The sequence below is a fragment of the Littorina saxatilis genome, linkage group LG2 (assembly GCF_037325665.1).
Source record: "Littorina saxatilis isolate snail1 linkage group LG2, US_GU_Lsax_2.0, whole genome shotgun sequence".
Classification (NCBI taxonomy): domain Eukaryota; kingdom Metazoa; phylum Mollusca; class Gastropoda; order Littorinimorpha; family Littorinidae; genus Littorina; species Littorina saxatilis.
In genome coordinates, this window is record NC_090246.1 from 99,051,482 (window position 1) to 99,077,374 (window position 25,893).

Genomic DNA, 25,893 nt, shown 5'->3' on the forward strand with positions numbered 1-25,893 from the left:
AGGCTCTAGTTCCTGTGATGACGTAAAACTTAAGTAACCAATCAACCGTCCACTCGTTTTTTAAAGGTACATTCCGTCTCGTGTAAGATATCCTGCCCAGCACCTAAGATATATTGAGGCTTTAATGGGATGTAAGCTAGACCATCCTTCCACGATGACACATACCAACAATCAACAGCATTTATAGTTCCTATGTAGAGCAGTGGGAGTTTTTGATGAATTGATTCTGGAAGTAACACTTATGATTCCTGGTAAAAGGATGATCTTATTCCATGTGAAAGGGTGCTCTTATTCCATGTGAAAGGGTGCTTGTATTCCATGTGAAAGGGTGCTCGTATTCCATGTGAAAGGGTGCTTGTATTCCTTGAACAGGATGCTCGTATTCCATGTGAAAGGGTGCTCTTATTCCATTGAAACGGTGCTCGTATTCCATGTGAAAGGGTGTTCTTATTCCATGTGAAAGGGTGCTTGTATTCCATGTGAAAGGGTGCTCTTATTCCATGTGAAAGGGTGTTCTTATTCCATGTGAAAGGGTGCTCTTATTCCATGTGAAAGGGTGTTCTTATTCCATGTGAAAGGGTGCCTGTATTCCACGCGAAAAGAAGCTCTGTTCCACGTGAAAGGATGATCTTATTCCAAAAGCCTGGGTAGATCTGTAGCTGTGAACATGATTGCGTGCTGTGTGCGGGAAGGACCTAGCGTGAAAAAAGAGCGGTCTGTAAAACACCTGTAGCACAATCACTGCGGCATGTCATATGTAAGCTTGTGTTTTTGTGTGTGTCTACAGTCAAGCGCTGGGATGCACGGGGTGCCAGTGCTCTCAGACATACTACACGGTGTCGGCTGTGGTCAAGAGAGGAGCCATCTACAAGGTGGAATACGTGCGTGTGCCAGGCTGCTGCCAGTGCCTCAACACTTTCCCGACTTCTTCAGGGCCGGACTAGGCGAAGAGGAGGGGGGGGGTTGCCAGTGGTGGCCCAGGGGGATGTCCCCCCTGGCGGCAGGGGCGGATCAGTTCATTTTATGACTGTTTTTTTTCAAAAGTATATTGTGAAGATATGGGTGTGAAGGCGCGAAGCGCCTAGCTTGCTAGGGGGGTCCGGGGGCATGCCCCCCCGGAAAATTTTGAAAAAAAGGATGCAAAATGGTGCAATCTGGTGCATTCTGAGGATGATCATTACCAGTTTCAGGCAGCAGATTTTGTCACTGATTAATACCCCAAAAATTGAAACTCAATGTAAAATAAAGAAATGCATACCTCATTCAATATTTTTATTTTTTGGCTGGGGGGGGGTCCGGAAACCCTAGAACCCACACCACCACCCCCCCCCCCCCTCGTTGTGGGGGTCAGGGGGCGAAGCCCCCTGAAGCTGACGGGTAGGTCATATTCTGAGATAGGAAAATGGTCGCTCCTTGCATGAAACGGCATAAAATAAGCAATAATAAAAAAAAATTAAATAAGTAAGGTACATGTTTAGGCTAGGGGGGGGGTTGCGCAACCCCCATAACCCCCCGGTAGTCCGGCCCTGTTCTTAAACACGTTTTCAAGACTCACAGCAAAACAAGTGTTGTGGACACGCAGCTGAACAAGTGTTTTAGATTCCAAGCAAAACAATTTATTTAAGACTCGGAGCTAAACACGTTTTAGGACTCCCACCCAAACAGGATTTTAAGACTTCTGGTGAAACAACTTTATTCGACTATCAGGTTGACAAGTTTTTGAGACTCCAAGCTTGTTTAGTTTTTAAGACTGACACTGTGACAGCTAAACGAGGTTTTAAGAGTCCCCGCTTTCCAGGTTTTCATGACTCCTAACTAGACTCCCAGCTAAATAAGTTGTTTAAGACTCCCAAGTAGACAAGTTCCCGACTCCTAATTTAACAAGTTGTTTACTCCTACCCGCAAAACATGGTTGTTGGTTTTATTTTTTTTTCAAACTCCAAGGTACATACGTTTTTAAGACTCCCAGCTGGACAAGTGTTTGGCTCCCAGCTGAACAAGTCTTTAAAACTTCTATTTAGACAACATTTTAAGTTTTATTAAATGTTTTTAAACGCAACGGATCGGCTCAGGTTTCACATGGGATAAAACTATCCTACCCATTTTGGTTTTGATCATAAAATCTATAGTCAATACTGATATAGTTGCTTGTTATGTAGAGTAGGATGTTTTTGATCTTTCTTTCTTTCTTTCTTTATTTGGTGTTTAACGTCGTTTTCAACCATTCAAGGTATGTTTTTGATAAGACATGGTTAACTTGTGTGTGTGTGTGTGTGTGTGTGTGTGTGTGTGTGTGTGTGTGTGTGTGTGTGTGTGTGTGTGTTGGGCGACAACAGAAAAATGGAAGGACTGAGGAGTTTGCTGAGAAAATGTGCATCTGTACCAAGCCTGACGTGAAAACAGAATGAAGCAAACTATTGTGTTTGGCAAGTGTAGGGCAAGGCATAACTATGTTTCTGTCATTACAGTATTGTATACTACAGACATTTCGGCGATGAAACAATAGCCGACAGTAAAATGTGTTTTTGTTGTAGTTGTTGATGATGATGATGATGATGATGATGATGATGATGATGATGATGATGATGATGATGATGATGATGATGATGATGATGATGATGATGATGATGATCTCAGTGTGATGCAAAGTCACTGCAAAAAGTGAACTTTTTATTTAGAAATGTTATTTACTCCGCTATGATATTTACTTTTTGTTGAGATATTTGTATATGGGCTGTTTGGAATAACATCAAGAGGAATACGTTTTACTCGGAAATATCATCGTCTCGGGTAACCTTATTTCCAGTTGAAGGGACGTAACTCCAAGCTGGGCCTATTATTGACAGAGGCTCGAAAGACAAGAGTTATTTTGAGACAATAACTTGAATCTTACAAACAGTATTGTTGAATTATCAGTTCATTGTTTCATGTTGCCGTGGAACTCGTGTGCGTTGCTAGGTAAGTGCAGGTGCTCTGCACTGTCAGAAAAGTGTAAAGGGTTTATTTTGGCATGGCATGGGTGTTCGGCAATGTTATTAAGTGTTGTTCTTTCGCATTATTCTGCATCGTGTGTGTTGCCACATAAAAAGATGTGATGTGTTTTCATTTAATTAAACATATGGATCGTCGTTGTGAATTGGCAAAATAAAACTCATATTAAAAGGGAGGTATCTTTGTGTCAGCACAACTGTGGCTGTTGTCGAAATAATTACGGCAGCTCTCATCACAATTTTATTTGTTTTTTACAAAAAGTGCACACTCATTTTTTTCATTTTTTGGATAAATGTCTTTGAGGACGTCATATCCGGCTTTTTGTAAAAGTTGAGGCGGCACTGTCACACCCTCATTTTTCAATAAAATTCATTGACATTTTGGCAAAGCAATCTTCGACGAAGGCCGAACTTTGTTATTGCATTTCAGCTTGGAGGCTTAAAAATTAATTAATGACTTTGGTCATTAAAAATCTGAAAATTTTAATTAAAATTATTTTTTTATAAAGCGATCCAAAATTACGTTCATCTTATTCTTCATCATTTTCTGATTCCAAAAACATATAAATATGTTATATTCAGATTAAAAACAAGCTCTGGAAATTAAAAATATAACAATTATGATTAAAATAAAATTTCCGAAATCGATTTAAAAACAATTTCATTTTATTCCTTGTCGGTTCCTGATTCCAAAAACATATAGATATGATATGTTTTGATTAAAAACAAACTCAGTAAGCTAAAAAGAATAGACATACAGAAAAGCGTGTTATCCTCCTCAGCGCGACCACTACCGCACTATTCTGCATGGCTTGTCGATTCCACTGCCTTTGCCACAAGCGGCGGACTGACGAAACTACGAGTATGTGGTCTTGGTGAAAAAAGCAGTGCGTTCAGTTTCATTCTGTGAGTTCGACAGCTTGACTAAATGTTGTTATTTCGCCTTACGCGACTTGTTTTCTTTTTTTTTCAAAACTAGATATGTTTATTATTTGTATTGCTTTTTTGCATGAATGCCAGTGCTGCACAGCGTTAGTTTTTCGAGTGTACTTTTATTTTCTGGTTGTATCCATTTTCGTGTCACTTCTGGTGTGTGTGTGTGTGTGTGTGTGTGTGTGTGTGTGTGTGTGTGTGTGTGTGTGTGTGTGTGTGTGTGTGTGTGTGTGTGTGTGTGTGTGTGCTACATTTTATTTGTGCACAGTTATTCTGTTCGAGTTAAAAATACTGGAATATGTGGCCGCACCACAGAAATCTCAATCACTTCAACGTGTTGTACATTTTGTACTTTGATTTCAGTACTGTGAACAAGAAAAGGAAATTACATGTATTTTTCTGTGAAGACGTCTTCCGCTTATTTTGTTATACATTGCTTGCCAAATGCACGAATGCTTACTACTCTCTCTCTCTCTCTCTCTCTCTCTCTCTCTCTCTCTCTCTCTCTCTCTCTCTCTCTCTCACACACACACATACGCACACGCGCGCGCGCGCACACACACACACCGACACACACGTGACACACTGGCTACTGTGACACAAGCACACACAACGTATCTCACTCATCATGGTGTGGCGACTCGGGAAAGGAGGGGGGGGGGGGGGGCTGTGGCTGCCGTTTGCTGTGGCCGGCTAGCCTTCGATTGTCAGTGTAAAACTGTTTCAAATGATGACACCTGAAGAAGACTCGAACACAAAACATAGTTACATTACCGGTAAATTTTAAAATATAGAAAACTGTGTTCACACCTAACTCAATTATGAAACACAAACTAACGTACAATTACACGTGTGAGAGTAATTCATTTCAAGTCTTAAACTGTTGTTACAATCAGGGTAATCAGGGTATCCCTTTCACCACAGTAATTAAATTAGTTTCAGAACCTGCAGTTATGCTTCTGTCGGCTACCCATATTCTTTGGGGGACGTCACTGAGTTCGGGAGTTATATGGGCGAAAACCCTATTTCAACGTGGCTCGGAATGCATCGTACCTCGCGAATCGTGTCTTCTTTTTTCTTTCTTTGTTTTCTTTTTTTTTTTTTCGTCGTAAATGGTCATTATCATACTAGTGAATACCTCAGTTAGGCGGCATCCGATAGGCAAAAACTACTGATTCACAGTGTCGCAAAATTGACCGTGATCGACAATGCCCGGGCCGCTACAAGTTTGATTGCCTTAAAACTATCGATTCTGTGAGAAATAGGCAGCTAAAATTGAAAAATGTTAACAAAGGTCGGAGAACGTCCAAGGATAGATCCTGCTACAATATATATATAGTCTCTGGTCCAGGAACCGAACGGTCACGGTTGATACACGGTCTCAACGAGCAGTATCAGCCTGGAAAAGTTCTGACCAGCGGGAAACGGAGCTAGTGAGCTTTCGTGGACCCAAAATCACATCAACAATGCACGGGAGGCAACTCTGAGTAACTGGTTGTCCAGAGTTACCCCTTTCCGGCGTACTCCATATCTGGAAACACACGTTACTGCCGGTAGGTATTGCTACGACAGCGTGCAATATTTACTAATCCCATTTGTTTGTTTGCGAATATTGTGGGTCTTTTGTTCTGCTTCTGTGTATGAACGCAAGGTAGGTTTATTACCGGTTTACTGAGACTGGAGATCCATCTGGAAGAGGTCGGATCTCCGAATACTGAAGTTATTTCTTCAAATTCTTGGCAGCAAGACTTCAATCGGTTCAGGTACTGGTTGTGGTACTTGCGCTGAAGGGGCCTTATTCGGTATACTGTTTATATTTTCGTTCAATGGTTCACCTTTCATGTGATCACCTTTCAATTCATGAGGGGTAATCTTGAACTTTAGCGTGTTAAATTCATAGCTCAGAATCCAGTGACATTCTTTACTTATTTTTGATACAAGTCCATGTAAGCAAGCCAAAGAACATTTGTCGTGAAATTAATTGACGGATTGAGCTCCAAACTTAAGCATAATTAATTAATTTGGTTGTTCAATTGACGAAAATGGCGTACGTTGTCAACCATGGGACATCATTTACACGAAAGAGTTGTCTCTCTTTGTCCGCTCATACGGATAATTCCTTCTTTGACCCATGTAAGCAAAATGCATTCGTACAGTTCATCGGAGTTCATTCCGTAACTTCAAAGGGATCTAAAATGACTTGTTATGATTACAAGTGCAGGTTCTGCAAATTTGGAGACTTAAAATGCCTCTGAATTCTGAGCTATGAATTTAACACGCTAAAGTTCAAGATTAGTAGGTAATCTTGAACTTTAGTGTGTTAAATTCATAGCTCAAAATTCAGTAGCATTCTTTCCTTAATTTTAATACAAGTCCCTGTAAACAAGCCAAATAACATTTGTCGTGAAATTAATTGACAGATTGAGCTCCAAACTTTAGCATAATTAATTCATTTGGCTGTTTGATCGACAAAAAAGACGTGAAAACGCTTACCTTTTCTACCAGGGGACATCATTTACACGACAGAGTTACGTCCCTTGTCGGAGTGCAAGGATAATTCCGTCTTAAAGTGACTTAGACGCATGTGAACGAAATGCAATTGTACACTAAGGTACAGTTCATTCCGTGACTTCAAAGGGATCTAAAAATGACTTGTTATACTTACAGGTGCAGGTTCTGCAAATTTGGAGGCTTAGATAAGATGACCCTACACATGTATTTTATGTTCACCCTGTTGCCACCCAACACTCTTACTTGCTTCCCATGTTTGGTTGAAGTAATCTGCTCTGGTACCTACCTGTGGGCAGGAAGTGAAAGAATGCTTTCATGCCAAGTACGATTTCAACACAGATGTCTTCTCATTTTATCAATGTGTTTCAGCTGTGAAAGGAGAACATAGTTGAATTCTTTTTCCAGATATTATCTATCAAGACGTCACAGTCAGGAAAATATGGGAATGAAGGAAGTAAACATCATACATGTGAAATTCAAAATTAAAGTAACCTGTAATCATTATTTTTTGTGACAGGTATACCAGCTCCTTTCAATTACGTTCGGAAAATTATTCCTTGTGCAGTGTAACAGAACACATCAAGCATCATGCCACCCAAAAAGAAGGACGATGGTGCGAACAAACCTCCACCACTGATTGGACGTATGGGAACCAATCTCAGAATCGGCATTCTTGGTCTCCCTAATGTTGGGTAATGCTTCCCAAGTTATTTTGCTCTTGTTGAGGTTTTGTTTGGTGTGTGTTTGGTGTCTTTTGTTTGTTTTATTTTATTTACATTGCCTTGAAAAGGAAAGATAACTGGTCAATAAAAAAGCCACATGTGTCTGGTTACAAAAACAAAACAAAACCCTTAAAAAAAACCTTAAAAAAATATATATTTCTGACCCTAGTTTTTGGGGGCCTTCTTGTCATCGGAAACACACAAAACATATTTTTTCTTGGCCCTAATACCGGCACGGTTGGCCTAGTGGTAAGGCGTCCGCCCCGTGATCGGGAGGTCGTGGGTTCGAACCCCGGCCGGGTCATACCTAAGACTTTAAAATTGGCAATCTAGTGGCTGCTCCGCCTGGCGTCTGGCATTATGGGGTTAGTGCTAGGACTGGTTGGTCCGGTGTCAGAATAATGTGACTGGGTGAGACATGAAGCCTGTGCTGCGACTTCTGTCTTGTGTGTGGCGCACGTTATATGTCAAAGCAGCATCGCCCTGATATGGCCCTTCGTGGTCGGCTGGGCGTTAAGCAAACAAACAAACAAAAAATCTTGGCCCTAATTACGTTATGCCTGCAATAGCATGTTTATATCTATTGAATGAGTTGAAGTGTCCTAACCATCATTTAAAGGGCATATTCTCATTTCTTTTCTGCAGAAAGTCCACCTTCTTCAACGTTCTGACAAAGAATGCTGCTCCGGCTGAAAACTTTCCTTTCTGCACAATAGACCCAAATGAAAGTAAGTGCCAAGCTAAATAATATACAGTGGTGCCTGTGATGAAAGGACACTCTTGGGACCAGCGGAAAGTGTCCCTACATTGCAGGTGGCCTGTCATGACAGGTATACTTTGGTCCAGATTACAAAGGGACATACCCCCCGCGGGTTAGGGGGAAGAATTAAACCCGTAGCTCCCCAGCATGTCGTAAGAGGCGACTAACGGATTCTGTTTCTCCTTTTACCCTTGTTAAGTGTTTCTTGTATAGAATATAGTCAATGTTTGTAAAGATTTTAGTCAAGCAGTATGTAAGAAATGTTAAGTCCTTTGTACTGGAAACTTGCATTCTCCCAGTAAGGTAATATGTAGAGGTTACATGCCGAGTCTCAGTGATTATCAAAAATAATGGTCGAAGTTAGCGGATCATGAAAAATGCGAGCTTTAGCGAGCTTTTTCATGACCGCGAACTGAGACCATTATTTTTGATAATCACTGAGACGAGGTGTGTAACCTCTTTATTCCTCCTTTCTTCAGTTATTCAAAGAAAAGAGGAGGTTTTTTGCGAAAGTTTGATCGAATCCTATTCACTCAACCAGTCAACCTGCGCAGGCGATCGATTAATGCGCGGTTGTATAGTTCCGTGCAAATCATTCCATTCTGTTAACACTTCTTGTCAGTTTTCCTATTTTGGACTAAAATCAAGTACACAGATATGCTGTTATTCTGCTGTGGCGGCAAAGGCAGATATTGTGTGTTCTGTATATGTTTTGGTATCGGTTAGGAAAATGTTCTTTCGTCAAATGGGACTAGCAGACGAACTTTTGCACCCGTGTTCCAACGTTAAAAACTGTATGAAGTTAAGTTTTCTGGGGAAAATAGTGTATGAAACCGCTTTATGTTGTTTAAATTGATGAGATGTGTGCATTTGGTTGCGTGTGATCTGTTTATTAAATGAAATATTGTTGAAAACTGACCGTCGGATTGCAGTCTGTTGTCGAAGAAACTGAGTGAAAAGAAGGGGAACTACTCTTGTCGCTAGACAAAGTATGAGTTACTTGCCTTGGGAAATTGCTTGTGATGAACGTCTGATCTAGATTCAGAAAACAACCGAACTCATGGATTTTATATGGAGATTCGTGTGTTCAGGCCTGTAGTTGTTAATTTAAATGCGGTATGTTTGTATTGTTTGCTCCAGAGATGTATACTTCGTACATTAGAGCGTTCGGAACTTTTCAGTCGCAAAAAGTAGTACCGAAACAGAACAACCTCTCAACCCATTGCACTATCGAGGATTCAGGCTGTTGCTGGGTCGTTATTTGTTTGGTTGCTGGGTCATTATCGAAAAATAACTACCCCTACAAGTTTACAGAGGTAAAGAAGCAGAGGGGGGAATAAATTGTACTACGTTGCAAGCCCCTGGAGCAATTTTTTGATTAGTGCTTTTGTGAACAAGAAACAATTAACAAGTGGCTCTATCCCATCTCCCCCCCTTTCCCCGTCGCGATATAACCTTCGTGGTTGAAACCGACGTTAAACACCAAATAAAGAAAAACAAAGGGACATATGTGTCCTTTCTTGGAAGGTATCCTTCCCCAGAGTGGCCTCACATGGCTGGCCGGCACCACTGTATGTGTATTTACAAGCAATTTTCTTAGCACTTTTAAACAGCTTTTTGTTTTGTTACCCTGATGATTTTGAATTTCTAAGACAAATATTAGTAAAACCTGTTCCAACAGATTTTCCTTCTTTTGTTTTCAGATTTTGAAAGAGTTTGCACATCAATTAGTTGATTTACATTTTTAAATGTGCTGGAGATATGATGCAGAGTTTTAGTGTTGTTTCCTGTTTACCTCAGCTGCCATTAAGAATAAGGCCAAAAAAAAAAAATTGTCTGTTCAGGGTAACATGACCAAAAAAAGTAGGGTCGGTAGGTAGGTATTTTTTTTTTTTTTTTTTTTTTTTTTTTTTTTGTAAATGCTATGTTGGCTGAACATTCACTTCTTGTATTTGATGAATACATGTTTCAAAACTAACGTATAAATAAAACAGAGAGAAAGGGAGAGAAAGAAACGCCAAATGTCTTTTTTTAGCATTTTTACCTCTTTTTTTTCTTCTTTTTTTTTGAAATCAAAAAAAAAGGTTTTGGGTCGGCGCCAAATCGATAGGGTCGGTCGGGTTACCCTAAACAGACAATTTTTTTTTTTTTGCCTAAGTTGAGTGTAATTCTGAGCGCTCTTCTGAAAAATTCCATTATACTTTACTGCTGAAGTGTTTGACAAAACTAGAATTAAGTTGATAAGGCTTGCTGAGTTAACTGAGGCAAAATGTTACAAAGTGCATTTTAGTTGAGGGGGTCATTTTGTTTCAATATTAACAAATCTTCTATAGATACAGAGTATTTATACTGGATAAAAAAAAGGAGATAAGGATTATCAGAATGTACACAAAAATATACAAGGGCATGGCTTTTAAATGTTGTGGATATGCAGGGGGGATGTGGTATGGCGTTGGCAGCAAAACAAAAAACCACTGATACTTCTTTCAAATCACCAACAACAGTTTTTCACACTGGGGAAAAGGGGCGCCAAAGATTTCTTAAAACTTCAAAACATTGCTGAAACTTGTATGCAAGACAAGTGATATGTGTTGGTTTGTGCAGGCAGGGTACCTGTCCCAGACAAGAGATGGGAGCATCTGTGTGAATACTACCAGCCAGCCAGGTGAGAGAGAGAAGTGAAGTTATGTAACAGATAATAAAACAAGTCGCGTAAGGCGAAAATACAACATTTAGTCAAGTAGCTGTCGAACTCACAGAATGAAACTGAACGCAATGCCATTTATCAGCAAGACCGTATACTCGTAGCATCGTCAGTCCACCGCTCATGGCAAAGGCAGTGAAATTGACAAGAAGAGCGGGGTAGTAGTTGCGCTAAGAAGGATAGCACGCTTTTCTGTACCTCTCTTTGTTTTAACTTTCTGAGCGTGTTTTTAATCCAAACATATCATATCTATATGTTTGTGGAATCAGGAACCGACAAGGAATAAGATGAAAGTGTTTTTAAATTGATTACGACAATTTAATTTTGATAATAATTTTTATATATTTAATTTTCAGAGCTTGTTTTTAATCCAAATATAACATATTTATATGTTTTTGGAATCAGAAAATGATGGAGAATACGATGAACGTAAATTTGGATCGTTTTATAAATTTATATTTCTTTTTACAATTTTCAGATTTTTAATGACCAAAGTCATTAATTAATTTTTAAGCCACCAAGCTGAAATGCAATACCGAAGTCCGGGCTTCGTCGAAGATTACTTGACCAAAATTGCAACCAATTTGGTTGAAAAATGAGAGCGTGACAGTGCCGCCTCAACTTTCACGAAAAGCCGGATATGACGTCATCAAAGACATTTATCAAAAAAATGAAAAAAACGTTCGGGGATATCAATCCCAGGAACTCTCATGTAAAATTTCATAAAGATCGGTCCAGTAGTTTGGTCTGAATCGCTCTACACACACACACAGACAGACAGACAGACACACACACACACACATACACCACGACCCTCGTCTCGATTCCCCCCTCTACGTTAAAATATTTAGTCAAAACTTGACTAAATATAAAAACGTTTTCCAGATATTACTCTGTCAGGATTTGTAAGCCTTCTGACAGAATATTCAGACCTGTTTACACTACACATTGAGCGTAGTAAACTACGATTTTGGTCCCCAAACTACGCAACTACGCATGCTTGTCTTATACTACGCAAACGTTTCGTTTCGACTACACATTTTGACATTTTGAATACGCAAAAACGCGAGCGAGTTCCGATCCATAATTTGTACTAACCGGTTGTGTACTGCGTGCAAAACATGTCCGGCGCCCGTGAGAGTAGCGTAGTCAGTTGGTCTTGCTGCTGTTATTACAACTATCGCGGGCGTTTCAGCACATACTTTTCTGAACGCGGTCACTTCGTAGCTCATTCTTTCTGGAGGGAAAAAAATGGCTACAGCGACGAACACGGATTCAGAAGACTTTGGCGATCAACCGCCACGGAGCAAAAAAAAGAAGCTTGGTCAAACTCCCAGCAAGGCTTTTCTGCCAAAGTACTATGAGGAGCATCCATGCCTAGTTTCGTGGAGAAAAGGGAAGCATTTTGCCCACTGCACTGTGTACAACACGGCTTTTTCACTTTTACTGATGCAAGCTCGATATGATAGTTAATATCTGTTTGTTTCTAAAATATGCACTTCTCAGCCACCGTTCGCCGACAATTGCTTGCTGATCACTTGCAGTTGCAGTGATCACTAAGCCGGTGTGTTTTCCTAAACTCATGTGACCTCAAGCCAAACCCACATGACCTAGGTCAAAAACACATTGTCATGTCAGCGATCACGGCGAGCCAGCAATCTTTGACGCAACTAATCGTCAACTCCGATGAGTACATTTATGAAAGAAAAGGGTATCAATTTTACCGTATACTATATGAACACATTAGAGCTAGTCATTCGTCACAATCGCAGGTTGAAGCCAGTCGTCAGCACGCTACTAGCTTTACATTACATTGAAAACCTTGCGTTAGTAAAAGGAGCTCTTACTCTGCCACACGGCTTGGGAATCTAGACAGAGTTATTTCTGAACATTGTCTAATGCAGCCCAGTGCATCAGTTGGTTAATTCAATGCAGGGAAAGCACAGGATGAATCATAGAACTGTACATTGATGTGTCAGAAACTTTAGCAGGAACAGGGTCTTATATTGGTTTTTGAGTCACTTGAGAAAAAGTGACTCTATGTAATCGGTCAGTGTTAGTCTGTCCGGCCGTCCGTAGACACCACCTTAACGTTGGACTTTTCTCGGAAACTATCAAAGCGATCGGGCTCATATTTTGTTTAGTCGTGACCTCCAATGACCTCTACACTTTAACGATGGTTTCGTTGACCTTTGACCTTTTTCAAGGTCACAGGTCAGCGTCAAAGGAAAAATTAGACATTTTATATCTTTTCTCGGAAACTATCAAAGCGATCGGGCTCATATTTTGTTTAATCGTGACCTCCAATGACCTCTACACTTTAACGATGGTTTCGTTGACCTTTGACCTTTTTCAAGGTCACAGGTCAGCGTCAAAGGAAAAATTAGACATTTTATATCTTTGACAAAGTTCATCGGATGTGATTGAAACTTTGTAGGATTATTCTTTACATCAAAGTATTTACATCTGTAGCCTTTTACGAACGTTATCAGAAAAACAAGGGAGATAACTAGCCTTTTCTGTTCGGCAACACACAACTTAACGTTGGGCTTTTCTCGGAAACTATAAAAGTGACCGGGCTCAAATTTTATGTGAACGTGACTCATTGTGTTGTGAATAGCAATTTCTTCCTGTCCATCTGATGCCTCATATAATATTCAGAACTGCGAAAGTGACTCGATCGAGCGTTTGCTCTTCTTGTCTTAAATTGTGTTAACACATCTCTCCAAGAAGGCATCTTAGTTAACATGGGGCTGTCTTTGTCTTGTGCGTTTGCAGCAAAGTACCAGCCTACTTGAATGTTGTGGACATCGCTGGTCTGGTGAAGGGAGCTCACGAGGGAAAGGGGCTCGGTAACGCCTTCCTGTCCAACGTCAACGCCTGTGATGCCATGTTCCATGTTGTCCGTAAGTTTTTTTGCACCTGTGATGCCCTTAAACAGCGCTTGTGAGTTTTTCTGTGCCTGTGAAGCCATGTTCCATGTTGTCCGTAAGTTTTTCTGTGCCTGTGATGCCATGTTCCATGTCCGTAAGTTTTTCTGTGCCTGTGATGCCTTTAAACAGTGCTTGTGAGTATGTCTGTGCCTGTGATGCCATGTTCCATGTTGTCCGTGAGTTTTTATGTGCCTGTGATGCCTAGAAATAGTGCTTGTGAGTTTGTCTATGCCTGTGATGCCATGTTCAATGTTTTCCATGAGTTATTCTCAACTCAACTCAACTCAACTCAACTCAAATTTTATTGGCTTCAATTTTCATAGAAGAATTTGTCTTGCGCTTGGGAGAAAGTAAGAGTATAACATATAAAAACAGCATTCATATCACATTTCATGTATCACACACAGTAATCACTAGTATAAGCCTACAATTATCACATTTGTACCTGTATCATACATGCAAATTAATAGTATCACATTTTTATTGTGTGCCCGTGCTGCCATCAAAATAGTGCTTGCGAGTTTGTCTGTGGCTGTGATGCCATGTTCCATGTTGTTCATGAGTTTTTCTGTGATGCCATGTTGTTCTTAATTGTTTCTGTGTCCCTGATGTCATGTTCCATGTTGTCCGTGAGTTTGTCAGTGTTTGTGATGCCATGTTGTTCTTAATTGTTTCTGTGCCTGTGATGCCATGTACCATGTTGTCTGTGAGTTCCGTGTTGTCCGTAAGTTGTGTGCACCTATGATGCCATGTTCAATGTTGTTCATAAGTTTGTTCACATGTGCATTTCTGTTTTCCTGGTATTGAGTCTGCTCAGAGGTTAATTTGATTTAAGGGATTATCACCATCTTCTGTCCTTGTGTTTCTTTTTATTTCTCCCTAGTTTGGAAAGTTGTGTTGGATGCACGAACACATATATTGAACTGATGTTTTGTCCACAAGGAAAGATTGCTCAAACAGGAAATACTTACATGCGAGAATGCATGCTTTACTCTTACGCACATACAGAGACAAAAGCGCAGATGTACAGACTTTCACACATTCACACACACACACACACACACACACACACACACACACACACACACTACCACGCACGCACACACACACACACAACCACACACACACACACAACCACACACACACATGCACACACGCAAGTGCTATGTCCCCTTCTCAGCAAAATAAGACTTAAGACAGACTAGACTACACCCAAGCAAAACAGTGCAGATGGACATGCCTAATCCATGTTTGTGTGTGTGTTGTTTCCAGGTGCCTTTAGTGATGAGGACATTATCCATGTGGAAGGTGAAGTGGAACCGCCTCGAGACCTGGAGATCATTCACGATGAACTGCGCCTCAAAGACATGGAGTACCTCAGGAAGCACTTGGAACCGTTGGAACGCTCGGTCACGCGAGGGGCTGGTGACAAAAAGAAGAAAGAAGAATTTGTAAGGATTATAAATGGGGAACTGCCTCAGTGTGTGTGTGTGTGTTGCCACTGTGTGTGGTTGTTTGTGTGGTTGTGTTTGTGTGTGTGTCTCAATGTGGTGTGTGTCTGTTTTTATGTGTGTCTATCACATTGTGTGTATGTGTGTGTGTCTGCATGAGATGCATTTGGTAGTGGGTTGGGAAAAGGCAGATACACTACAATATAATCATAATTCCAAATTTCATGCAGCTGTGCAGTAAAACACTAGTGTAAATGTTGTTTAAAATAATGGAAATTACTCTAAAATACCAATGCAGTACCTTAAAAGTCAAGGAATACCTCATTACAAAAGATATTAAATGTATAATAAAAAAATAATAAAAAAATTATGTTCAAAACCGGGCTGCATGTCAACATATTGTTGTACATGTACAAGTTTTGTGTTTGCTTGTTCTTATTAAATGACCTTCATACTGCTTTGTGGTCTGTGTTTACTCACTTTGGATGGGGCTATTAAATGACCTTCATACTGCTTTGTGGTCTGTGTTTACTCACTTTGGATGGGGCTATTAAATGACCTTCATACTGCTTTGTGGTCTGTGTTTACTCACTTTGGATGGGGCTATTAAATGACCTTCATACTGCTTTGTGGTCTGTGTTTACTCACTTTGGATGGGGCTATTAAATGACCTTCATACTGCTTTGTGGTCTGTGTTTACTCACTTTGGATGGGGCTATTAAATGACCTTCATACTGCTTTGTGGTCTGTGTTGACTCACTTTGGATGGGGCTATTAAATGACCTTCATACTGCTTTGTGGTCTGTGTTGACTCACTTTGGATGGGGCTATTAAATGACCTCCATACTGCTTTGTGGTCTGTGTTGACTCACTTTGGATGGGGCTATTAAATGACCTTCATACTGCTTTGTGGTCTGTGTTGACTCACTTTGGATGGGGCTATTAAATGACCTTCATACTGCTTTGTGGTCTGTGTTGACTCACTTTGGATGGGGCTATTAAATGACCTTCATACTGCTTTGTGGTCTGTGTTGACTCACTTTGGATGGGGCTATTAAATGACCTTCATACTGCTTTGTGGTCTGTGTTGACTCACTTTGGATGGGGCTATTAAATGACCTTCATACTGCTTTGTGGTCTGTGTTGACTCACTTTGGATGGGGCTATTAAATGACCTTCATACTGCTTTGTGGTCTGTGTTGACTCACTTTGGATGGGGCTATTAAATGACCTTCATACTGCTTTGTGGTCTGTGTTGACTCACTTTGGATGGGGCTATTAAATGACCTTCATACTGCTTTGTGGTCTGTGTTGACTCACTTTGGATGGGGCTATTAAATGACCTTCATACTGCTTTGTGGTCTGTGTTGACTCACTTTGGATGGGGCTATTAAATGACCTTCATACTGCTTTGTGGTCTGTGTTGACTCACTTTGGATGGGGCTATTAAATGACCTTCATACTGCTTTGTGGTCTGTGTTTACTCGCTTTGGATGGGGCTATTACTGACCTTCATACTGCTTTGTGGTCTGTGTTGACTCACTTTGGATGGGGCTATTAATGACCTTCATACTGCTTTGTGGTCTGTGTTGACTCACTTTGGATGGGGCTATTAATGACCTTCATACTGCTTTGTGGTCTGTGTTGACTCACTTTGGATGGGGCTATTAAATGACCTTCATACTGCTTTGTGGTCTGTGTTTACTCACTTTGGATGGGGCTATTAAATGACCTTCATACTGCTTTGTGGTCTGTGTTTACTCACTTTGGATGGGGCTATTAAATGACCTTCATACTGCTTTGTGGTCTGTGTTTACTCGCTTTGGATGGGGCTCTCTAAGAAACAAAACAATGTAAGCGTTCAAAATACAAACATACATGTATACACAATATTAAGTCAGAGTTATGCGAAACCCATCTGGCACCGGAGAGAAAGAAGCATTGAAACAAACAATTGATTTTCATCCTTGTGACTTGACAGCAGTTGTTCAGTTAGTGCTGTACCTTACTTGGTTATGACTCTCTTTTCTTGGTTGCTTGTTTGGATGGTCATTTGGTTTTTTGTTGGTGGAAGTTTCAAGAAAAGTAACATGTGGTTTTCAGGATGTTCTGAAGAAGGTGGAAGCCCTGTTGGAGGACAAGAAGTGGGTCCGGCTAGCCCACTGGGACGGTAAAGAGGTATGACGCACTGTTGCAAATTAAACTGCTAAAGGAAGTTAAGAAATTAATTCAGAACTGGACAAGTCTGTTTTACGTGCTGTACATTCATGTACAATGATTTCTCTTGAGATGAGCCGAATAAGTTGTGATTTTTTAGTGGTTTTTTTTGTAGTTCCAAACAAGAAGTGTGGCATTGTTTTCGTATGCGCTTTATTGATTGTCTTATCTCATGGGTTTCCAACCCTTAATTATGCGCATTTTACATGTCTATTGAAGCCTTGACAAGTTTTTCATTCCTTTATTTGGTCAGCTTTTCGTCCAACGCTTTCTCGCTCGGTAATATAAAGGTACTGGATTTACTGTTGGCGATACTTGGAGCATGCACTACACTGTTTGGACAACACTTCATAGTAAATTTGAGGTATACAAAATGGATCGCATTATAATTGGAAACCAGCACTAACCTGTTTAAAATATTTCAAATGTTGCTAGATGTGACCTTTGTGCATGCAAGTTATTGGTATTTTCAGATTGATGTGCTGAACCAGCACCTGTTTCTAACAGCAAAACCTGTCATCTACCTTGTCAACTTATCAGAAAAGGATTACATTCGCAAGAAAAACAAATGGTGAGCATTTTGAATTAATCATGTTTTCTGCGGTACATGTAACATAAAAGCTAAGTCTTTTTTTCTGTAATCTGTTTTCCACCACAAGAGTCATTGCTAACAGTTTTGTCAACACCACACCCATCCCCCCCCCCCCCCCCCCCCCACTCCACCCCACCTCTTCAAAATTAATAAAATGCAAAGACAAATAAAGAAAAAGGTTGGAAAGTTTTTAAAAATTAAAATGTATCTAAATACATGAATGAACTAAAATGCTGTACTCCAAAGAAAAGTCTTAAAAAGGGGATTCCGCTGCATAATTATTAATATTGTTATGTCCAGGCTGGTGAAGATCAAGGAATGGGTGGACGCCAATGACCCAGGGGCAATGGTCATCCTGTTCAGCTGTGCCCTGGAGCTGAAGCTGACGGACATGTCGACCGACGAGGAGAGAGAGGCTTACCTCAAGGAGGCCGGAACCACCAGGTCGGTGTTGAAACTTACTAGCCAATGTTTGTTTTGATCAGTTTTGTTAGGGGTTATGGTGTGTGTGAAATTCCGGAAAAGAGATTGTTATCTTATCTGTACTACTTTTTTGTTTTCACCGTGGGGGGTGCCTTTTTGAGGTTTTCGTATCAAAGTGTAGCTTTTTATATTTAGTCAAGTTTTGACTAAATATTTTAACGTAGAGGGGGGAATCGAGACGAGGGTCGTGGTGTGTGTGTGTGTGTGTGTCTGTCTGTCTGTCTGTGTGTGTGTGTGTAGAGCGATTCAGACTAAACTACTGGACCGATCTTTATGAAATTTGACATGAGAGTTCCTGGGTATGAAATCCCCATACGGTTTTTTTCATTTTTTCAATAAATGTCTGATGATGTCATATCCGGCTTTTTGTGAAAGTTGAGGCGGCACTGTCACGCTCATTTTTCAACCAAATTGGTTGAAATTTTGGTCAAGTAATCTTCGACGAAGGCCGGGGTTTGGTATTGCATTTCAGCTTGGTGGCTTAAAAACTAATGAGTGAGTTTGGTCATTAAAAATCTGAAAATTGTAAAAAAAAAATTAAAACAAAATATAAAACGATCCAAATTTACGTACATCTTATTCTTTATCATTTTCTGATTCCAAAAATATATAAATATGTTATATTTGGATTAAAAACAAGCTCTGAAAATTAAAAATATAAAAATTATTATCAAAATTAAATTGTCCAAATCAATTTAGAAACACCTTCATCTTATTCCTTGTCGGTTCCTGATTCCAAAAACATATAGATATGATATGTTTGGATTAAAAACACGCTCAGAAAGTTAAAACGAAGAGAGGTACAGAAAAGCATGCTATCCTTCTCAGCGCAAGTACTACCCCGCTCATCTTGTCAATTTCACTGCCTTTGCCGTGCGCGGTGGACTGACGGTGCTACGAGTATACGGTCTTGCTGCGTTGCATTGCGTTCAGTTTCATTCTGTGAGTTCGACAGCTACTTGACTAAATGTTGTATTTTCGCCTTACGCGACTTGTTTATATTTAGTCAAGTTTTGACTAAATATTTTAACGTAGAGGGGGGAATCGAGACGATGGTCGTGGTGTATGTGTCTGTGTGTGTGTGTGTCTGTCTGTCTGTGTGTGTGTGTGTGTAGAGCGATTCAGACCAAACTACTGGACCGATCTTTATGAAATTTTACATGAGAGTTCCTGGGATTGATATCCCCGAACGTTTTTTTCATTTTTTTGATAAATGTCTTTGATGACGTCATATCCGGCTTTTCGTGAAAGTTGAGGCAGCACTGTCACGCTCTCATTTTTCAACCAAATTGGTTGAAATTTTGGTCAAGTAATCTTCGACGAAGCCCGGACTTCGGTATTGCATTTCAGCTTGGTGGCTTAAAAATTAATTAATGACTTTGGTCATTAAAAATCGGAAAATTGTAAAAAAAAAAGTTTTTATATAAAACGATCCACATTTACGTTCATCTTATTCTCCATCATTTGCTGATTCCAAAAACATATAAATATGTTATATTTGGATTAAAAACAAGCTCTGAAAATTAAATATATAAAAATTATTATCAAAATTAAATTGTCCAAATCAATTTAAAAACACTTTCATCTTATTCCTTGTCGGTTCCTGATTCCAAAAACATATAGATATGATATGTTTGGATTAAAAACACGCTCAGAAAGTTAAAACAAAGAGAGGTACAGAAAAGCGTGCTATCCTTCTTAGCGCAACTACTACCCCGCTCTTCTTGTCAATTTCACTGCCTTTGCCATGAGCGGTGGACTGACGATGCTACGAGTATATACGGTCTTGCTGAAAAATGGCATTGCGTTCAGTTTCTTCTTCTTCTTCTTCTTCTGCGTTCGTGGGCTGAAACTCCCACGTACACTCGTGTTTTTGCACGAGTGGAATTTTACGTGTATGACCGTTTTTACCCCGCCATTTATGCAGCCATACGCCGCTTTCGGAGGAAGCATGCTGGGTATTTTCGTGTTTCTATAACCCACTAACTCTGACATGGATTACAGGATCTTTTTCGTGCGCGCTTGGTCTTGTGCTTGCGTGTACACACGAAGGGGGATAAGCCACTAGCAGGTCTGCACATAAGTTGACCTGGGAGATCGGAAAAATCTCCACACTTAACCCACCAGGCGGCCGCGGCCGGGATTCGAACCCTCGACCTTCCGCTTTGGAGGCCGACGTCTTACCACCACGCCACAGCGCCCGTCGCGTTCAGTTTCATTCTGTGAGTTCGACAGCTACTTGACTAAATGTTGTATTTTCGCCTTACGCGACTTGTTTTCTTTGTCGTTACAACTAAGATTGACTGATTTGGGATGGGGGGGGGGGGGGGGGGGGGGGGGGGGGGGATTGCCTTTGTGAGGTTTTTATATGAAAGTGTAGCTTGTTGTTTGTTGTTACAACTAAGATGAACTGATTGCCATGACTAATAAACACATTCTTGTGTGTCATTTTTTGGCTTTTTAATGTCAATGTATTCCTCTTGCGTTTTGGTTAATACCAGTTTACAGAACATTGTTGACTATAGCTCTCTTGCCATTCATCAAAACCCCAGTACCATCGCACTGAGAAGGCTAAAGTGTTGTGATGTCATGTAGGAAAATTCATGATTTTGCTGCATTCTTTCCTTAGAGTTAGCCTCCTGAATAAGATTCAGTACATTTCTAATTCTATGCTACTTAATCGACTATTTTCATGTAATATTTGGCATCAAGGTGTAGTATTAGTGCCTCTCATTTTACGTGATGTATCACTTCTTGACAATGAATATTCATACAAAAAATGTCACCTCAAAAGCTCGAATCCAATGCCAGTCATTAAAAACACAAGATCAACTGGACAGAGAATTGACAAATTCCAAAAATAACTGTCGGGTTTGTATGGGTGGTGCAAGAGTGAATACAATAATAACAATAACAGCACTTTATTGTCCATTAGAATATTACATAAAAATTGAAATTTTTCTTCGGCACACCCTGCCTGCCTGCCTGTAAACGATTATAACAACAATTGTATAGGACGACACACATAAAACATAAAACATAAAAGGGATACAATCAAATATGATATTGCACTATGTGAATTTACCCTCTCATATCACAGGAGTTGGGTTTCACAGCAGAGTAATCACATTACAAATATTTCACACACACCTTCACATGTACACATTGTTTGTTTTTTCCCCATCCGACCAGCCTCTACGTGATGCGAGAAGAATTTAAAATGGTGACTGCAGAAGGCAGGAATGACTTTTTAAACTGGTTTTTGCGTGCCAAAGGGACCTTATAACGTTTACCTGAAGGGAGAATTTCGAAACAGGGGTTGAGAGGATGGATCGGATCACGGACAATTTTGAGAGCTTTCCGCTTAATGGCAGCTTCGTAGAGACTGGTCAGCTGTCGTTGGGGTTGCCCAACAAGCTTGCTAGCCGTCGCAACAATGCGGTGGAGTTTAGCTTGCTTTTTACTGGGACAAACATTGGCGGGGCCAAGGGGTGTGTGGTGGACAGGAGCGTGTGTGAAGTTATTTGTCAGAGGAAAAGCAAAGGTTTCACAACCCATACAAACGTGACAGTTATTTCCCAAAATCGTCTATTGTGGGTCTAAAACAAAGGGCATAGGTGATAATCCACTAATCTCAGTGATGCACGGTGTGTTTCAGTGCTCTGGAGAAGATCATCGTCAATGGCTACAAGGCTCTCAATTTAGTTTATTTCTTCACCTCTGGTAAAGACGAGGTCAAGGCCTGGACCATACAGGTGAGAATGTTTTAAGTGATCGTTTTGGTGTGGTTTTGTATGCTTTTGTTTAAAGGGTGAGTGTGTGTGTGTGTGTGTGTCTGTGTGTGTGTGTGTGTGTCTGTGTGTGTGTGTGTGTGTGTGTGAAAGCCTACTGTGTGACCAACTTTTAGGATTGTATTGCTTGCTCTCTCTGTCTCTCTCTTTCCTCATTCTGGGATCTGTGTGTCTATTTTAGATTGTTAGCATTTTTACAGTCATATGTATCTTGAATGATTAGTTGCCTTGTTTTTCTTGTCTTCGTTTTAATAGGGGGTAGTGTGTAAAGGGTGACTAAATGGAGGTGTCACTTAAGACTTTGTGATTATATTTGCGATTTCCGTGTGTACGCCATGCTTGCAGATTTGTGTAGGTATATTAGTATTCATGTGTATGTGTATGTGTGTGTGTTTGTATGTATGTGTGTATGTCTGTCTGTATGTGTGTGTGTGCGTGTGCATGTGTGTGTGTGTGTGTGAATGTGTGTCTGTGTGTATCTGTGCATGTGTGTGGTGATAGCATGTGTGTGTGTATGCGCACGCGTATGTGCGTGCGCACGCGTGTGTTTGTTTGTGACTGCATGGATTTAAACGATGAATTTGCTTTTGTACTCCTGTTCTTTTTGTGTCTTAATGATTGTATTTTGGTTTTGTACATGTGTATAATAATGTCATTGTAAAGCGCTTGGAGCTTTTAGGTAAGCGCTCTATAAGTTTCCATTATTATTATTATTATTATTAAGACAAGGAATACGAGCATATATTTGTTGCTTTACCCTGTTTTAACAAAAGAGACAAGAACAGACTAAGCAATAATTTCTTCCATCTGTCAGGTGGGAACTAAGGCCCCAGGTGCAGCAGGCCGCATCCACACGGACTTTGAGAAAGGTTTCATCATGGCGGAAATCATGGCCTTCGACGACTTCAAGGAGGCAGGGTCTGAAGTAGCTTGCAAGGTAATGAATTGATAAATAAGTCGCTGGCGGCCAGCTGCTCAGCAAACAGAATAAGGTGGTACAAGATACAAGATACAAGATATTTATTCACCAATTTTGCAAAAGGATTTCATCTTGGCACGGCACGGTAAAAATAAAATAAAAACCAACCAGACACATATGCAGACACACATCACCATGCATGCATACATACGTACATTACACTGTCATGCACACACAGACACAACTCGCACACACACACACACACACACACACACACACACACACACACACACACACACACACAATTATTTACATTCTCACACATAACCAGCCACATATCTACATGGTGAGGGGTCAATGTTGGTGAAATTTACTTTTTCGCTGTTTCGGACAGAACTATGATTCATTTACAGACATGAGCAGCGATGAGTTGCCATCCGTAAATCAGGAATTCCTGATTTAAGAAATAATTTTCTGATAGTTTTCTTGATTTGGCAACCAATCATGATGTGGAAGTCACAGAGCAACACTTGAAAAAGTCAGAGCTACCAAGTCTCTAGGTAGATTTACACGGTTTTAAACATTCTCAACTTGTATGCATGCGTGAGATTTTTGCATAAATTTCAGGGCCCAGGCCAAAGGGTTTTTGTGTCTGCGTCAAAATCGGCGCTAAAAAGTAGGCATAAGCCACAGGTTTACTCACTTTGAGTAATGTATTTAAAAAGTGTAGATTTTTAGAATCCCATTTCAGTTATGAGTTCTTTTAAAGCTTGCAGAGCTTCTTTACCAGTAACACTTAGGTTGGTCTCTTTCGAATTATCTCCCTTCAACAGTCAGCAAGACGTGATTACTTGTCTCTGAACCAAGAAAGAAGGGAGTTGATTCAAGACTCTTGCAGGCTCAGTGCACGCCACTTTATTTGCACCAAAATAAATAGCTGATGTGCTGAAACTGAAAAATCAAAGTTCACTCTTAGCCACAAAACCCTTGCATTTTAGGTTTAGAACAAGCCACTGTCTTAGCACCAATATAAATAGCTGAGAAAATGTGAAAAAGTGTTAATACTCTTATTGACATAAACCCCTTCCATAATGGTCTCAGTGCAAGCCACTTTGTTAGCAATAGAATAGAATAAAATAGCTGATGTGCTGAAAGTGTAAAAATACAATGTTTATTCTTTTGCTCAAGACCCTTACACAGGCTTAACGAAAGTCACTTTGTTGGTAGCTGATGTGCTGAAAGAGTAAAAATTGATAATTCACTTCAGGGAATACTTCCAATAAGCCTGGTAACAAAAACATTGTTTATGTCTTGCTTGTGTCCCATTACCTGCTCTTCAGCTCAGACAAATGAGATCATCCGGCTCTCCTGAAATTCAAGTTAGCCGTGTAGTTTTCACAGAACAAACGTTATCTCCCTTCACCTTGAAAAGAAAGTGCTATTCATAAACCTGTTGTTTTGTTGATCGTTTTCATTTACTTTTTCAATTTCTTTATTTTGTTGTTTGTTTTATTTTAATTTCAGGGTTTTTTTTCCTAAAAACGACTTCGTATTATGAAAAATGTTCTTACTCTTTTTTCAAACCAGGCGGCAGGAAAGTACAAACAGAAAGGACGCGACTACGTTGTAGAAGACGGGGACATCATTCTCTTCAAGTTCAACGCCGGCGCAGGTCTGACTGGCAAGAAAAAGTGATGGCAAAAGTTATCCTCCAAAACATTAATTCCAAAACATCAAGAACATATGCACAGCAGCAGTTTTCAAGGCAGTGAATCCTCCACAGTTGAAGGGAAAGAAAAAACATCCATTTGGAATCTGTTTGTGAAGTCTCATTTCTGCACTGCATTTGAGTTGAATGTTGTTGTGGAATAGACTTTTGCAATTGCGGGTGTATACAGTCTGAGTTGTGAAGGAGGAATGGAGAGTTTGGGTAGGAGAACGGTGTAGTGGGGTTTTTTTCGTCTTGGGAGTGAAAGCTTAACATCCCTTGTCCACAAGTTTATTCGCTGGGAGGGGGGAAAGATAGATGGGTAGGGGTATTTTTTCAGTCTGCAGATTGTTTGTTTTTTAAAATTCTTGATGGATTTGTTTAATGTAGGTCTCGTCGAGAGTCAGCAAGACTTGACATACGAAATTGACTGCATCTGGGAAGTTTTTAATGTCTGTTCTGCCCTTTTTTCAAGCTCTTTTGCCATGGATTTTCTTCTGTTTGTCTTCTTTTCTCTCGTCTTTTCTTTCATTTTTTACCCTCTTTCAGTTGCTCTCTTTTCTTGAGCAACTGAAGTTTTTATCAACTTTCTTTCTTTCTTTCATTCGTGTTGCCCTTCTGATGTAGAGTCTCAATCTAAATTGTTCCATACTAGGTGGATTCTGTCTCATTCCAAAGAATGATTTACAACTATCCCTCAGTTAGATAGAAAATGAAATGCAAAATCCTGTTTTGCTAGTGGGCTGCTTAGTGTATATCCTGGTGTGTGTATAAAAAGAGTCAGGTATCTGTTTCAAGATAAGTTCCCTGCTGTTTGTGTGTCTGCCTGCTTGCATTTTATGTACAGTTTTTGCATCTGAATGTGTGTTGCATTTGGCATGTAATAAATCTGATCGACAACTCTGGTGGTTCAGCTTTTATTCTTTTTGTGAGAAATGTTGCTTCATTTATTTTATTTTATATTTTCGATTTTTGGATTTTTATTTGCATTGTTTGATACAAACTAGTAACAAATTGTATATTAAAATTGTATAATACTACATGCTCCTGAAATTATCAAACATCTTAACATAATTTATGTTTTTCAGTATTTTTCATCATATCCATTATGACATGTTAAAAGGGGCGGGGATATAGCTCAGTTGGTAGCGCGCTGGATTTGTATTCAGTTGGCTGCTG

The 25,893-nt window shown here is 40.0% G+C and overlaps 2 protein-coding genes across 4 annotated transcripts in view; both read left to right on the top strand.

Annotated features, from left to right (window-relative positions):
- Nucleotides 1–4,329, top strand: part of LOC138960290 (uncharacterized) — an 11,752-nt gene extending 7,423 nt beyond the window's left edge. Inside the window, exons 5-6 of one of the 2 annotated variants that reach the window (XM_070332124.1) lie at nucleotides 788–925; nucleotides 1,530–4,329. In XM_070332124.1, coding sequence (XP_070188225.1) covers nucleotides 788–925; nucleotides 1,530–1,536 — 145 coding nt within the window. In that variant the 3' untranslated portion in view covers nucleotides 1,537–4,329. Of the gene's footprint in view, nucleotides 1–787; nucleotides 1,226–1,529 lie in introns of those variants that run through there. The other variant, XM_070332123.1, reaches the window with a different exon arrangement.
- A 998-nt stretch (nucleotides 4,330–5,327) lies between these two features.
- On the top strand, nucleotides 5,328–25,615 carry LOC138960289 (obg-like ATPase 1). 2 transcript variants are annotated; one of them, XM_070332120.1, is made up of 12 exons: nucleotides 5,328–5,476; nucleotides 7,000–7,126; nucleotides 7,802–7,884; nucleotides 10,521–10,581; nucleotides 13,399–13,526; nucleotides 14,826–15,004; nucleotides 17,108–17,182; nucleotides 17,695–17,792; nucleotides 18,114–18,257; nucleotides 21,955–22,051; nucleotides 22,902–23,024; nucleotides 24,594–25,615. In XM_070332120.1, the coding sequence occupies exons 2-12, from the start codon at nucleotides 7,023–7,025 to the stop codon at nucleotides 24,699–24,701; spliced, it is 1,200 nt and encodes a 399-aa protein (XP_070188221.1). In that variant the 5' UTR covers nucleotides 5,328–5,476; nucleotides 7,000–7,022; the 3' UTR covers nucleotides 24,702–25,615. The 2 variants fall into 2 exon arrangements, with proteins under 2 accessions (XP_070188221.1, XP_070188222.1); XM_070332121.1 differs by having other exon boundaries at nucleotides 5,463–5,574.
- The last annotated feature ends 278 nt before the right edge of the window (nucleotides 25,616–25,893 follow it).